Below are 16,351 nucleotides of genomic sequence, written 5' to 3' on the forward strand. Positions count from 1 at the left end.
ATATTTTATTGATTTTTTACAGAGAGGAAGGGAGAGAGATAGAGAGTTAGAAACATCGATGAGAGAGAAACATCGATCAGCTGCCTCCTGCACATCTCCCACTGGGGATGTGCCCGCAACCCAGGTACATGCCCTTGACCGGAATCGAACCTGGGACCCTTCAGTCCACAGGCCGATGCTCTATCCACTGAGCCAAACCGGTTTTGGCGACAAGTTTCTTTAAGAAACTAATGATACCACTCTTATTTGCAAGTGGTGTGTAGTGGTTAGTTGTCATTTGCATTGGTCTATGTGATTTTTAAAATATATGTTTTTATTGATTTCAGAGAGGAAGGGAGACAGAGAGAGAGCTAGAAACATCAATGTTGAGAGAGAATCACTGATCAGCTGCCTCTTGCACACTGCCCGCTAGGGGTGTCGAGCCCGCAACCCAGGCTGACAGGGAATTGAACCATGATCTTCTGGTTCAGAGGTTGACGCTCAACCACTAAGCCACACCCGGCTGGGCTGGTCTATGTTATCTTCACAACAGCCTGGAAACTGGACAGATGTATTTTTCTACTTCCCATTTTATAGATAAAGGAGCCAAGGCTCAGAAGTTACCTGCCCAAGGTGACAAGATAAGGAACAGAAACAGAACTAAAATGGGGATCTTGAGACTCTGGTCCAGAGCCCTCCCCGACCCCCCAGCCATACTATCTCTGAGAGTTTTAGAAAGAAGGGGCCAAATGAAAAATGCAAGACCAAGAAGGAATTGGTGATGACACAGTAAGAGAAGAAGCAGGAAGACAGAAATCATATGATTATTTGCAGACACCCCAGGGCCTCAGCAAGCAAGGAAAGTGACAGTGGCGGCAAATACCTGGTGAGCACTAGTGGCTGGAGGGACTGCAGCAAGACTCCTAGGTGAGAAAAACAAAGTAGAAAAAGGAAGAAAAGAAAGATACTAACGCCATCTTTATCTTATTCTTTATCTATTCTTTCAAAATATGTTTACCAATACCAAACTTTTCATGAATTTATAAACAAGAGGCAAAAATATTAAGTACATCCATAATAACCCTGCAGACAAGAGAAGAGCCATGTTTCCCCACTTTACGGTGAACTAAACTATGATGAAGTAAGTTCACACTGTTAGTGAGTAGATGAGAACTTAAAGCTCTCTCTAGAGAGCATTTAATTTCTTATTCTTAAATTGTATCCAAAAAACTCCCCAACCACCAGCTCCTGATGCAGGTGTGCCCTGCCATCTCTTCTCCACTCTGCCTCTCCAGCAAAAGGCTGCCCACCCTGTGGTAACTGCACGGAGCTCCCTCCAGATTCCCACTCCTCTGCCCAATACTCAGCATCTGCTTCTGCCCAGACCTAGAGGACACCACAGTCCAAGAACCTGCACCCAGAAAGAAAGGTCCTCACTCAGGAGGCCACAGAGCAGAAGGGAGCTCAGCTGACAGAGACCTGCAGGTAAAGGAGGAAGAAGAGGTTGTTGTTTGTTTCATTATCACATGTATTTCTTTTCCCAGCATATAAACATGTATATGTATATGTATGTGTATGTGTATGTGTATATGTATATGTATATAAAACTACCCTTTTCAGTTCAATGGAGAACTACAATGTAGGATTCTAATGAAAGAATCATAAAAGATGAACACGGGGAAAGACACTGAAAATGCCCACTGTAGCCGCTCACCTTAGGTAAGGAAACTGAAATCAAAAGAAACGAAATAGACTTTTTCCACGGACACAGACTTAACAGAAACAACCAGAACTCAACAAGAATTTTTCAGTCCAAATCCAAAGAAATAGTCCTAAGACATGCACACTTGACCACATTCTTCTACACCATATACCCTAAAAGATCCCTTTTTACCTTGGGAGCAAAACTGCAGGACATTTTCCCAAACAGACCCCTTCTTTCTGCCGTCAGCGCTGGCTCATTCTCTCTTTCATTTCTGCTGCACTTGCCCTATGCCAGTGGTCGGCAAACTGCGGCTCGAGAGCCACATGCGCCTCTTTGGCCCCTTGAGTGTGGCTCTTCCACAAAATACCACATGCGGGCGCGCACGTACAGTGCAATTTAAACTTCATGGCCCATGGGCAGAAGTCAGTATTTTGTGGAAGAGCCACACTCAAGGGGCCAAAGAGCCGCATGTGGCTGGCAAGCCGCAGTTTGCCGACCACTGCCCTTTGCTATCTATCAAATCCTTCTTTTTCCTGGTCCCCTTTAGGATTTGTCTGGACCCCTCTCAAAACTTTCCCACCTTTGATGTCTCTCCCTCCCTCCCATCCTCACCCTCCTGCATTCCATGCCCTCTTCTGTTCCTCCTGAGGCCTGGGGAGCCAGCACGTTTTCCTTCTTGCTCTGCACTCACTGGACTGTCAGACATCTTGACACTTGGAGGTCTGACAGAGTCCAGTGATGATGGCACCAGTCTAGTTACTGAACATCACTGAGTTGAACCAATACAGCCTGTGTTTACCCTCCTCGACCTGCGCCCTTCCCTTCCCAGGAATGGTTCACCTTAGCACTGGGTGCTCTGACGGAGTGCCAAGCACCTCCTTGAGGAAGGCTGGCTCGCACACTAAATCCTAACTCCAAGTCCCTATCACATACACACACCTCTCCCAGCCTGGACCCCTGCCTCTCCTCTGGCCCCATGAAGCTACATTAGTGGTTTAAACAACCATAAAAGTCTCCTTATAAAATCAGATGCCCTCACCGACAATTTCATCCCTAGTGTGTACCAGCAGAAAGAGTACATGTGTACACCAAAAAATGTGGGCAAAAATGTTCACTGCAACATGATCCCTGGTCACCAAAACTAGAAGCAGCCCAAATTGGCAGTGGAATAGATTTTCAGACAATGACTTACTATAAAGCAATGAAAAAGAACTACTACCACACAGCACAGATGAATTTCACAAACAATACTAAATGAAAAAAGCCAGACAAAACAAATATACTTTGTTTGTTTCCCTTAGAAGCTAATCTGGGATGTTAAAGTCAGGACTGGGGTTACTTCAGGGAGAAATGAGGGGGAAGTGACTGGGAAGGGACAGGCAGAGATTTCTGGGGGATGCTGTTAATGGCTAATGTTCTAATTCTTGAGTTAGGTGCTGGTTACATGGTCTGCACTTTTCTGTATGTGTCTGATACCTCAATAAAAAAGCTGATTTTAACCCCACACACAAATGGGCACAAGGGATAGGGTATGAAGGAAATGTCTATAACTGGGCTATGGTGATGATGGCACCAGTCTACAGTACCTGACGTCACTGCGTTGTCCCATTACAGTGGGTGAATTTAGTAGTATATAAATTTTACCTCAGTAAAGCTGTTAAAATATATACAAATAAAAAGTACTGGGTCACTAAAATGTAAACTCAATGGAGGCAAGGACTTTGAAGATTATATATACCTAGCTCCTGAAATATAATAGGAACTCAAAAAATCTTTGTTGAAGGGGGTTGGGGATTAGGAGAATGTATGCTTCTCCAACAACACCATAAGAGAGCACAGACTGTATGGGTTCAAATCCTGGCTCCATTGCTTACTGTATGATCCTGAGCAAGTTATTTTTTGTGCCTCAGTTTCTTTACCCGTTAAGTGGAGATGATAATAATAATAATAATAATACCTAGCTCACTGGGTTGTTATGAAGGATAAATGTGTTCATCTTTACATACTAAGCACTACAAAATGTTTGGGAAGTAAAGTCATTCTTTCTCCTGAAAATAGCAAAGCAGACTTTTGGGGGAGAAAGGGATGGGCAATTCTGGTGCATTACCTGATGAAATGTGTACTTAAACAAAAGTGTCAAAAATTCCACCACGGGGAACTGGGAGTAGGACTCAATTCTTCTTAGGTGAACACTCACAAAGAGCCGCAGAAAGTCAGTAAACTTCTCGATGTAGCTAAATAAGAGAAGACAAAAGGTGACAATGAGACACGCAGCACATCCTTAAAAGAAAACTCAATCCAAATTTCTTTCAGTAAAGAACTATACAGATTTATATTTTCAGTTAAAAATATAAAGGCCTGCAACAATTACCTACAGGTCAGGCAACCCTTCATTCCATTACCACCTGAAACATAGCAGAAAAGCAACTTTAATCCTCAAACACCATCTATGAAGCATTGTATAAGCTAGTGCTCACATTTTCTGAATCATTAGTGTTATGGCCCAAATAAAGTGAAAGGAAATTATTCTAAAAAGTCAATGGGCAGATCATGTGTGTCATTTCGACGTGGCAGGTCTGGAAGGGTGGTTTTCTTTGGTAGGAGGCCAAAATATTAAAATGAATGTGCTAAAAACCAAAACAAGGCTGTACAAAAGGCATGGCATCCAGGCAAGATATAGGCAAGCCTGCCCTGTGTTTAATTAGCATCAGGAGCTAATTAAACACAGCACATCCCAATCCACTCCAAAGTGATTTCAAAAACAAGGGAAGAAGGCTGTCAGAGCTGGAAAAGCCTCGGGACAATTTAATCTGATGCTTCATTTTACAGAGGCCTGGGGAGATGAAGCGATCGGCCCAAGGTTACTCAGCCAGCTCATGGCAGAATGGGACACCATCCACTCTCAAGTCAGTGCTCTCTTTTCACATCACAGTGAAGCCCCAATCATCTGTATTCTCAAAATCATTTCACAGAAGAGTGTGGGTCACAGCTGCAAGGATAAGAGACTTTTGTTATTAAACACACAGCACATCATCACTCTCACATCTCAGAAACTGTCATTGTAAGCCCCTAAATACCAAAAGGTGATTAGAAAATGAGATGGACATAGCTCCATAAATCACATTTCAGAGACCAATAACAAAAAAGATAAAGACATAACAGGTCTTAGCCAAAAATTAAATAATGGCTAAACCAATTCTGACACTCATAACTGAAAAATCCCATTTTTAAAAAGCGCAGATATATGAAATAATAAAGGGGGAGAAGAAGACTTTGTCTCACAGGAGCAAAGTTAGGCCATAAATAAAATGTCCCATATGGTTCTTGGGGCCTGTCTGCCCGGAGGGTGGCCCCCTGGTCTGCCTGCACACATATGTAAACTTCTCGGCAGCTTTAATAACATTCATTTGTTTGATAAGGATCATGGGGCCAAATTCTTGAAAAACGGTAAGGCACTGAAATCAACTGTTTCTAGGGTTCGAAAAGGACAAAGAGACTTCTCTCTGACGCCTTCAATCACTAATCCTGAATGAGCAGGAACTCCTCATTCCTCGCTCTGCTTATTACATTGTATTTTTACAGGGATTTTCAAAGTCACCAACCTGTTTACTGCTCTTTAGAAAGATTCACTCAATTCCCTAGCACCCGTAAAAGAACAAAGAGAAGTCATGGGTAAAATATCACGCAATCTCAATTTTATTTTAATCACCAACTCAAATTTGTAAAGAATGCAAACAAGGCTGTTCAGCTGCTAAAACTTCAAATTTTATTTCACCTCATTTTCTTTCCCTTGCCCACCTTCTGGTACAGGTGCTAATGAGCAGTAGAAAGTTAGGGGAAAAGGCAGTGGAGAAAGAGAAGCAAAGGACCTGGTTAAGTAGCACCTAAACAACGGAGAATGGACTTAGCTGTTTAGAATTAGTGGTAGGGACCCGAGAGCCAGGAAGCAAGCACACAGTATTGTTTATGTCACCTTTCTGCTTCCAGGCACCTCTCAGCTTTCACAGGGCAATAGGAAGCATAGAATTAAAATACAAAACCAAGAGCATAAAAGTTACACGTAACAAAATCAGTACAAAGATAACCCATGACAACATTTCTATACCACGCGAAGATAAGCCATAACAAACATTATGCTACAAGCAAAAGTCAAAATCACTGATGTTTTATGCTTGATACAAGCAGTTAGATTTTAACATGAAAATACAGCCTTTCTTAACACACAAGCTAGAAAAAATATAAAATAGTGTTTGAATACTGATACCTTTGAATTTATATACAAAGCTATTTCCAAATAATAAATAAAACATATTACCATACCATTTTCTGAATTTTTCTGTGATTATACAGAGAAATTTTATACAAAGCTTGCTTACAATGAAGCAAACCAATTCTTTTAATTTTAAAATTGCTTAATTTAAAAAGCACTAAAATTGTCTTAACTTTAGGCACTTTGTATTGTTAATTATTTTAAGGAAAAGGAAATGGATTAACTCTGTATAGCTTAATAATAAAAAACAAGCCAAGGAAAATTAATTAAAATATTAACTTTGGCTGCCAGGCAATCTATACATATTTACTAATTCAACACAATTTATCTGCTTGGAAGTTTCTGAACAGTCAACATGATGCTGTTAATATAAGTTTCAATTTTCCCTCTTGTTTTCATCCCGCAGTAGCATCATATTAATGAAAGTTGTAAGACAGAGAAATGACATTGTCTACAAGGGAAATAAATGAGGCCATGCCTCAGAGTACTGTGACGGAATCCTCTTTTAGGGCACTTAGGAAAGGCTAGATTATTTTAGACTCCATTCAAAAGGACAATAACAAACAAACATAGGTATGCCCACATTAGCCTGTGCCCACATCAACATCTTTCTTTCAGGAAAACTTGCCATCTGTGTGAAACTGACAATATGACAACATCCTATACACTGGCTGATGTCCACTGGGAAAAGTCAAATAGTAAAAACTGACAAGCCACACCAAGTGAGAAAGGAGATTGTAACTCCTGTACCTCCACGGACCTCCTCTCCTGTCCTTGGCTACGCATGAGCAGCAGTCTTGGTTCCTGCACCACCTCAGACCTGCAGGCAAATAGTGAGGAAGAGGGGGGAAGACGGGTGGAAGGGAGGACAGGAGATGGATGGGGGAAAAGACAACAAGCCTACACAATTCACAATCGCTTTTCAAACTCACCTCATTTCCCTTAACCACCCTAGCCCTTCCAGCTAAGCCTAGACTTACTGGTACACACCTACCTTTCTGTTCCTGACCAGGAGCCCAAAATTCTGAAACCAAAGAGGATTACAGACACCATGCAGAACACTGTGATAACCAGTCAAGGCCCTCTCTCAGGGCACGCTGACTTCACACCTGTTTTCATTACCTCTCATCAAGTTCTTCTAGCCTGCTCTTGACCGTGTGGGCATTGTTATCCTTGGTGATTTTCTGCAGGAGGTAGAAAGTCTGCTGGAACATACGCAGTAAGTACTCTTCAAATTCCATAGGCACACAGTTCTTGGACATGAGTTCATTGATGCAGGACATGGCCAGGACCCCAAGCCGGCCGCGTTCCTGACCCAACACACAGTTCTGACTGCTGCCGTTAACTGACGCCATCTTTCTGGCCCGGATGTCACAGCCAAAGCGCGCAAAGTGGAAGATGGTAGTAAGGAGGGATGGGGTGATGCTGGCAGACAGAGGAATCCAACTGAAGAGATGGGCCAGGCACTCCAAGGCCAGGGAACAGATATACTCACTCTCCACATCAAGGATGGGGATTGGCTGATTCAACAGTTTGGCTGAACTAGGACTCTGCAACAGGTTACTCAGTAAGTCACCTGAAAATACAAAAGGCTTTTAAGATCTATGCTATCAAATCTCTTACAAACCAATTTAAGTAATTCTTCAAACAAACAAACAAACAAAAGCAAGCATTACTCTAAAGTTTGGTCCAGGGACCCATGAATGTTTAAAATAATGTTGCTCTTCTCAGTAAATGTTTTTATTTGTTCTGGAAAACATTTATTTTTCATTAAACTATATCTGGTTTATATATAATGAGCTTATCAGTTATTTTTAAATGAATTGATAAATATTTGTAAAGTTTCTGTTTTAGTATCAATAGATATAACTCACAAAGCTTTCTGAGGACCTCAATAATTTTAAGAGTAAAGGAGTCCCTAAAGGGTTAGGATGGGAAAAATGGGTAAAAGAAGCCAAAAGGTACAAATTTCCAGTTATAAAATGAGCCCTGAAGATGTAGTGTGCAGCATGGTGATTACAGCTGACAATACTGTATTGCCTATGTGAAAGTTGCTAAGAGAGATCTTAAAGTTCTCATCTCAAAAAAAAAAATTATGGATGTTATCTTATTATGGTGATCATTTCACAATATATACATATATCAAATCATTATGTTATACACCTAAAACTAACAATGTTATAGATGCCAATTATATCTCAATTTTAAATAAAAAGAGTAAAGTGGCCCAGAGACCAAAAATGTGAGAATTACTGGGCTAGGCCAGGTAGGTCTGTGGATCTGCCCCATCAGCATCTCTGGGAACTTGTCAGAAAGTATAAATTATCAGGTGCCATCCTACACACACCTACTGATGTAAAACCAGAAGGAATAGAGCCCAGTACAAGCTCTCTAGGTGATTCTTATATTTGCTTAATTTTTGAGAAGCACTGGACTAACAAAATCATGCAAAATGAAATGAGGGGGAGCTATAAAATGACTTTGGAAAAGACAAAAGAAAAAAGGTATTCAAAACTATAAGAATATTTTCCTGAAGATGTGACTACATAAAATAAAAGGACTTATTCTGCCCTTCCCAAGAGTGATAAAGAGTAATCAATACTAAAAACTTTAGGATTAAGGAAGAAATGTAGGCAGAAGAAACACATATACAAAGAAGAAAACACCCAATTCAGACTCCTCCACAGTAATATTCAAAGCCAGAAAACAAGTTCTGGGGCAAAGAATGACTTAACCTGAAGTTCTCCTTTGAGTATAAAGGAAGGTGACATTTTCTCAAACATGCGAAAACACAGATAATAAATATACTGCCCATAAGTTCTCCTTGAGAGGATACTGAACAATGAAAACTTGCATATAAAGTGATAAAAGAATTAAGGAATTGAGAAGTGTGGCAAAGTGACTAACACAAGCACTGAATTAAATATAGAATCAAGACTAAACAAACACTGGAGTTACAGAAGGGTGCACTAACTTTCTCATCTTTCACAAGCAAGTCTAAATATATGGCCTAAAATTAAAACATGTACTAAGAAACTAGTTTTTGTGCCCTGACTGGGAACTGAACCCACAACCTTTTGGTGTACTGGACCAGCCAGGCAAATCTATTTTTCTTAACCTTAAAAGTATCTTTTTGCTCTAGCTGGTTTGGCTCAGTAAGTAGAGTGTCGGCCTTTGGACTGAAGAGTCCTAGTTTCAATTCCGGTCAAGGACACATGCTTGGGTTGTGGGCTCAAACCCCAGTAGGGGGCGTGCAGGAGGCAGCCGGATCAGTGATTCTCTCACATCACTGATGTTTCTATCTCTCTCTCCCCTCTCCCTTCCTCTCTGAAATCAATAAAAATATTTTTATTTTTAAAAATTATCTTTTACAAACGAATATTCCTTGTGGAAAAAAGCATCTCAAGGTCAGCAATTCCTTCCATTTAATACCTTTGTTAAATTCCAACTAAAATTCGTTTTGTGTGTGTGTGTGGTTTTTTAAAAAATATATTTTATTGATTTTTTTACAGAGAGGAAGGGAGAGGGATAGAGAGTTAGAAACATCGATGAGAGAGAAACATCAATCAGCTGCCTCCTGCACACTCCGTACTGGGTCGACACTCTATCCACTGAGCCAAACCAGTTAGGGCTAAAATTTGTTTTTATTAAAAATAAAAACATATGCCCTAGCGGCTTTTCGTGGTTAGAGTGTCGGCTTGTGGACTGAAGGACCCCGGGTTTGATTCCCATCAGGGCACATGCCTGGATTGCAGGCTCGATCCCCAGTTGGGGGCATGCAGGAGGCAGCCAATCCATGATTCTCTCTCATCATTGATGTTTCTATCTCTCTCTCCCTCTCCCTTCCTCTCTGAAATCAATTTTTTTTAATGTTTTATTTTGTTTTTTTTGGAACTGTTGTTGTGACTTTTCACTTGAGTCACACAACTCTCTTCCGAAGACAGTAACTGTTTCTGGCATTACTTTTTTTGTCATTCATGGACCAATGGCCATTTATGAAAGATGCCAGAATCAGAGGAAACTACCACTACCCAACTAGAATTCTTGGGACATAATCTGATCCTTAACCAGAACCAAAATGAGGCTATGGCAATGGAGGAACCAAAAGACCCCACCTCAGTATGATCTTATATTAAATCTAGACTTCTGGGCCCTTAGGCCTTTTTAATAGTCTCTTGAACATTTTAAAATAGAACTAAATTCTGGCTTTAAAAACAAAAACAAGAAAAGTTGTCCTCACTCTTTAGCTCAGAAGAATTTTTCTACAATGGGATAGCTGAACGAAAGCATCGATGACAATAATGATGTTCAGAACAGCTCCCACTTGACGTGTTATTATTATTTGCTTGGCACTGGACTGAGTAATTAATATATATATTCTCATTTCATGCTCGCAGCTCTGAGGTAGATGTTATTATCATCATCTGCATTTACAGACTGCTAGAATAATGAAGACAGGCAGATTCAGCATTTCCCCCACGTTCCTTGGCTACTAAGAGGCAGAGCTGAAACTGAAACCCAAAGCCTAGGCTCCTTCCCAGAAGGCAGGTCACCCAGAAAGATTATGCAACCAGGAAAAATGGTCAGTAAGAAAGCTAATATTCAAATATACAAAAATATGTATGATCTAAAGTCATATGTGCACACTATGGCCGCAACTATAGAAAGATATAAGAACAAAGACTGAACAGGATTATACAAAAGTAAAAATCATTTAGGTGGACAAGAATGACCTATGACTTTTTCCCCCTCAAAACAAGAATCTTGCTCTAGCCAGTTTGTCTCAGTGGATAGAGCATCAGCCAGCAAACTGAAGGGTCCCGGGTTTACTAATAATTCTGATCATGAGCACATACCTTGCTTGCAGGCTAGATAGATCCCAGGCCCTGGTCGGGGCACATGCAAGAGGCAACCAGTTGATGTATGTCTATCTCATCAATGTTTCTCTCTCTCTGTCTCTCCCCTTTCCTGCCACTGTCTCTAAAAAAAAAAAAAAAGAAGAAGAAAGAAAGAAAAAGAAAAATATCCTCCAGTGAGGATTAACAACAAAAAAACACAAAAATCTTTTAATGTTGTTTTTCAATGAAAGTGATTTTATTCTACTTCAAGATATTTCAGCAGAACATGGAAGAGTTTTTTAAAAATGTATTTTAATCAAAGTGGAAGGAACTACCACAGAACAGAGACTCTGCTTCATATTGCAGCATTTCCAAAGAAAACTTGAGAGAGCTTTAACAAACTCCCTGTGTAAGGGAACACCTTCAGTATTAAACCTATGGGTGACTTCCTTTTCCCTGAGCTGAGCCAGACCCTGGCAGCAGCATGCACCCAGGCCCCAAGAGGTGTGTGGATGACTCACTCTGGTGCACATAGACTTGGTTGGAACACATGTAAGGCTTTTATGCAAAGATGCCCTCAGCTCATTTATTTTTTTAATTATTAAAGTTTCATATGTTTTCTATTCAATTCTGTATCTACTAACTCAAGAGTTTCCCAACCTTAGCACTCTTGACATTTGAGCTGGGTAATTCTTTGTTGTTCTGTACACTGTGGGATATTTTAGCAGCATCCCCAGCATCCACTCGCCAGATGCCAGTAGTACTCTTTCATCCAGTTATGGTAACCAAAAAATTCCTCCATGTTGCCAAATTAATTCCCTATAGGGCGAAATTGCCCCCACTGAAAACCACTGACCACATGGCGAGAAACTCTATTCCAGGAGCAGTAGGAGAAGAAAATAAGGTCACAGGAGTTGTGCGTGACCCTCCCAAGTCCCATCTTTCTATAAGTAGCTTATACGGGAATGCATGAAAAGATTTGCAAGTGCACAAAGATGGGCCATTTGGAAAGAGTTTGGGGAAAAAATAGGAAGGTATAAATTGGTTTCAATCAACTCGGCCTCTGTAATACATCTGCACCCTGAAACACTTTCCATCACCAGTGCATGTGCACATCTATACAGTATTTGAAAATACTTGCCCTGACCGGTTTGGCTCAGTGATGGAGCATCGGCCTGTGGACTGAAGGGTCCCAGGTTCGATTCCGGTCAAGGGCATGTACCTTGGTTGCGGGCACATCCCCAGTGGGGAGTGTGCAGGAGGCAGCTGATCAATGTTTCTCTCTCATCGATGTTTCTGGCTCTCTATCCCTCTCCCTTCCTCTCTGTAAAAGATCAATAAAATATATTTTTTTTTAAAAAGAAAAGACAATACTATGTAGATGAGAAATTTTTATTGTAGATCAAAGCTGACTCAGAATTGCAGTATTTATATTTCATTTTGTTCACTTTTTTCCAATTGTTCAAGCAAAAAGAAGACAAGAGAAGACTTAATTAAGAGGGCTGAGGCTGCATAAATGCAAACGGCAGCAACAGTCACAGCCTGCAGAGGACACACCCACATCTTCTCTCAATTCATCCTCAAAGGACAGCATCAATCAGAGAAGGCAAACAGAGGAAGTGGCAGAGCCAGGACTCGAAACCAGGGGAAGGAGGAGGCTGGGAAAAGTGGTGAGAGTGACCACGAAAGCAAACTTAGGACAAAGACAGTGCACGTAGATTAGGAATGATGGAGTCACATCCCTGCTCCACCACTGACTGGTGCTGTGACCTCTGGCAAGTTACCCCCTAGGGCCCCAACTTCCTTGTTTGTAAACGAAACATAAAACCATCATCTACTTCACATCTACATCTGGCCTAGTGAAAGGAGTTTAGGAGATAAGGCAACAATTTGGGGAACTATTCTGAGAAATAAACCACACACACCCTTTAAGACTTTTTTCTCTATCGATTGTTAGAGTAGTTGCTCTAAGAACTAGTCCCTGGGCTTTGTTCTTTGAAAGTGATAAGACAGAAAACAACTTTACAAGACAGTATATGAGAAAAGAGACCAAAGGCTCAGGAGCTAAGTCTGAACAGGACTGGCAGGGCAGGAGGGCCCATCAGGGACTATTGATGGGTGTGTTTAAGTTACTTAGGTACTCACTGGGTCCTAACCTCTCTCAGAATGAATTTCCTACAAAAAACTAAGCTTATGGTCAAGAAAGCTAAGGAATTTTCTAGAAATTTTACTGCTTAGAAATTTTGGTGTCTTAAGTGCATAAAGGCAGTTGAGTGAAAGCATTGAAACAAATGTTGATTAAATCACCAGTGCTGTCCAAATAATAGGGCAAAATCTAATGACTTCCCTTGCAGCTGTCACAAAGAGAAGAGTAACAACTGAATGTGCAACTCTATTTTTTAAAGGGAAAGCATATCAGCTTAAAAAGCTTTACTTAATTCCTTAGCCCCCTCCCCCGCCCAGTCTCAATTTATTTTGCTTTTTCTCAAATACTAAAATTCAAGACTTCAAAAAAAATTTAATAGTGTCTAAGAGACAACTGTCAAGAAATACACACCATGTTTTTAGGTTTTATTTATATGGAAATGTCAAATTAGTTCATATTTTATTTTCCCTAACCTCATACACAAAACTTAGGCAACACATAAAGAGCAAACATTATTTTTTATTTATATTATTTGATATTCCCCAACCTGGGCTCCAAAAAAATAAGTCTATCGAAGTATAAACTGAGTTATTAGCTTGGAATGTACCTGAACAAAGCCAACTAAAACACAAATATTTTGGTAGTGGAAAAGCATCACAGAAAAACAAGTTTTTCTGGAATATGCCTGATGCTGTTAACTTTAACTGGATGGTAAGTAAGCTAGGGTTCAACTATCTAAAAACAAATCTAATTCAAAAGAACTAATCTTTGCAAATCATTATTTAAGTGAAATGACACATTTTAAGATTAGCTAAATTGCAGGACACTCCAAGGGATATATTCATAAAATCAAATCTCTGTATCATTTGCAATTCTTTCTTCAGCCATTCAAATATTGCAAAATATAAATCTGGTAAGTCACCTCAAATATTCATTCACCTTGAAAATGAAGGCTTGCCACAAAGTACAAACAAAGTTCAATTTTCTGTGGGCTTTTAATATATTCTAGGCCTCTGTAATAGATTTTAATCTAAGAAGTATGATAAATAACTCTAAACATGTTTTTTTTTACTTTTTTTTAATCCTCACTGAGAATATTTTTTCCATTGATTTTTCAGAGAGTGAAAGGGAGGGGGGAGGGAGAGGGAGAGGGAGAGGAAGAGGAAGAGAGGGGTGGAGGGGGAGAGAGGGGGAGAGAGGGGAAGAGAAGGGGAGAGAGGGGGAGAGAGGGGGAGAGAGAAACATAGAAACATCGATGTGAAAGAGACACATCAACTGGTTGCCTCCCACACTGGCCCTGACCGGGGCTAGGAGATTGAACCTGCAACCAAGGTAGATGCCCTTGACCTGGCATCAAACCCACAATCCTTTGGCTGTGGGCCAACGCTGTAACAACTGAGCAAAACTGGCCAGGACATTTTTTTAGTGTTTACTTTTATTTATTTATTTTTTTATTGGTTTTAGAGAGAGGGAGGAAGGGAAGAAGGAAGGGAGGGAAGGAAACATCAATCAGTTGGGTTGCCTCCTGCATGCGCCCCAACCAGGAATCGATCGAACCCACAGCCTGGATATGTGCCTTGACAGGGAAGTGAACCTATCACCAATGATGCTCCAACCAACTGAGCCACACGGGCCAGTAAACTCTGAACAGTGCCCAAATTTCATGATATATTTTCAATTCTCTAGTAACTGCAAGAATTTCAACTTCCACATATTAACAAAAGGTTACGTGAAACAGCATGGGCTTAGAGATGTCTGATTTCAACATCACATTTCCTCGGGGTAGAGGAGAAAGATGTGGAAATATTTCTCATTAGCCACAGCAACCTTTACAGTAGAGGAAGAAATATGTGCCAATTCACAGGATGCTCTCTACTTGAAAAGCATTTGTGATTATTTAGTGTAAACAAAAGCATTTAGAAACTAAAAGTTCCAGCTCAGACACAATTTCCTCTTTCCACCCATCCCTGAAAGTAGCCATTTTTAGGTGAACTGCACCCTGACTTTTGAAACAGCTATTAGTGTAACTGTAGACAATAACTAACTACAGTAAACTATTTAATGACCACTGCAAATATGCCCATGCTTTATCAAATTATTCTGACCTGACGTCAAGTCAAAGCTGATTACTGCACACTGGTCTGCATGAGCCCAGTGGGGAAGAAAGCACTCCACATAACCCTGTCCCCTCCTTCAGCCTCTGCCACAACAGCGACGCCTGCAGAACTACAAAGCCGACCTATCAAGCCCCATGCATGAGCAACACAGCCATGATAACTGAGAAAAAGGGAAAAACAAACCAGGAGGATCAGAGATATAAGCTGAAGGGGATGGAAGTGGGTGACAGAAGATCAAAAGTGCCATCTTCCTGATGGGCAAGGAAGAAACAAAACATGTCATTCTAAGTAGTGTACTAGGAAGTACGAGTGAGTACGTAAGAGGAACTAAGAAAGCTACTCAGAAAACATGGACAAAAAGGCCAAAAATAGACTAATGAAGAGTCAGCATCTGGATCTGGCATAAATAAGCAGTTGCTACCCTGCTGAGACCCTCCATTGCATTTAAAAAGAACACCATGTGGTGAGCAGACCATACCACTTTCTCCTGAGGTTGGGGATGGTGGCGGGGTGGCGGCAGTAACGCTGTGTTTGTCCCAGACAGACTCCAAGATACCTATATCAAGAAAGGGAAACTGAGTTTAAGAGAAAAATAAAGTCCAACATGTGCAAATCAGATTTAGAAAAACAATTTATTGATATCTTTGATCAAACATCAATGTCTGAACATCCCTCTCAACCGTATGTCTAACTACTTCTTGGACAGCACCACTTGGATATTCCAAACTCAACTTACCCCACCCCCCCCCCCGCCGCCCCCCAAGCCTGCCTCCTCTTACCTTCCTCACCCACTAAACCCACACAATCTCAGCATCTGGCCTCTGTCCTCCCTTCTCACCTCACCCCCACCGCACACAGAAGGCTTCATCATGCTGCACTACTTGCTGTTTCTTCCACTTGTCCTTCCCTTTCTCAACCTCTGACCTGCTCCCTCCCCCAGAATCCCAACTTGACTTTTACACCAGACTAAGGGCTACCTCTCTGGTCCTCAGAATTCCACTCAGCTCATCTCCTCCAAGGAGTCTTCCTGTCTGTTAGGTTTTGCCTGCACATAAAACACACCTCTACCATAACTCTTAATGCAGGTTTTAACGGTCTGTCTCCCCTAATGAAGTAAACATTACTAGAGGGCAGGGACTGTGTTTCATTCCTCTTTGTTTCTCCTTATAGAACCTGGTACCTATTATGATCACAAAAGTTTCTGAAAATATTTTGTTCCCAAAATATTTAATATTATGGGATGGATAAACTTTGAAAATATCATGCTAAGTAAAAGAAGCCAGACACAAAAGGTCA

General features: G+C 40.9%; 1 protein-coding gene across 3 annotated transcripts in view; it reads right to left on the reverse strand.

The window, feature by feature from the left end:
• The window catches only part of XPO6 (exportin 6), a 129,920-nt gene that overhangs the window by 60,023 nt on the left and 53,546 nt on the right, over positions 1–16,351 (reverse strand). For 2 of the 3 annotated variants that reach the window (XM_070413431.1, XM_070413430.1), the window contains exons 6-8: positions 15,534–15,611; positions 7,077–7,530; positions 3,792–3,918 (exon numbers count right to left, since the gene is read on the reverse strand). In XM_070413431.1, the coding sequence (XP_070269532.1) occupies positions 3,792–3,918; positions 7,077–7,530; positions 15,534–15,611 (659 nt within the window). Of the gene's footprint in view, positions 1–3,791; positions 3,919–4,055; positions 4,090–5,657; positions 5,683–6,704; positions 6,775–6,948; positions 6,979–7,076; positions 7,531–15,533; positions 15,612–16,351 lie in introns of all 3 variants that reach the window. The other variant, XM_070413429.1, reaches the window with a different exon arrangement.

The sequence above is a fragment of the Myotis yumanensis genome, unplaced genomic scaffold (genome assembly GCF_028538775.1).
Source record: "Myotis yumanensis isolate MYYU_CA2020_CCGP unplaced genomic scaffold, mMyoYum1.0.hap1 SCAF_4, whole genome shotgun sequence".
Lineage (NCBI taxonomy): Eukaryota > Metazoa > Chordata > Mammalia > Chiroptera > Vespertilionidae > Myotis > Myotis yumanensis.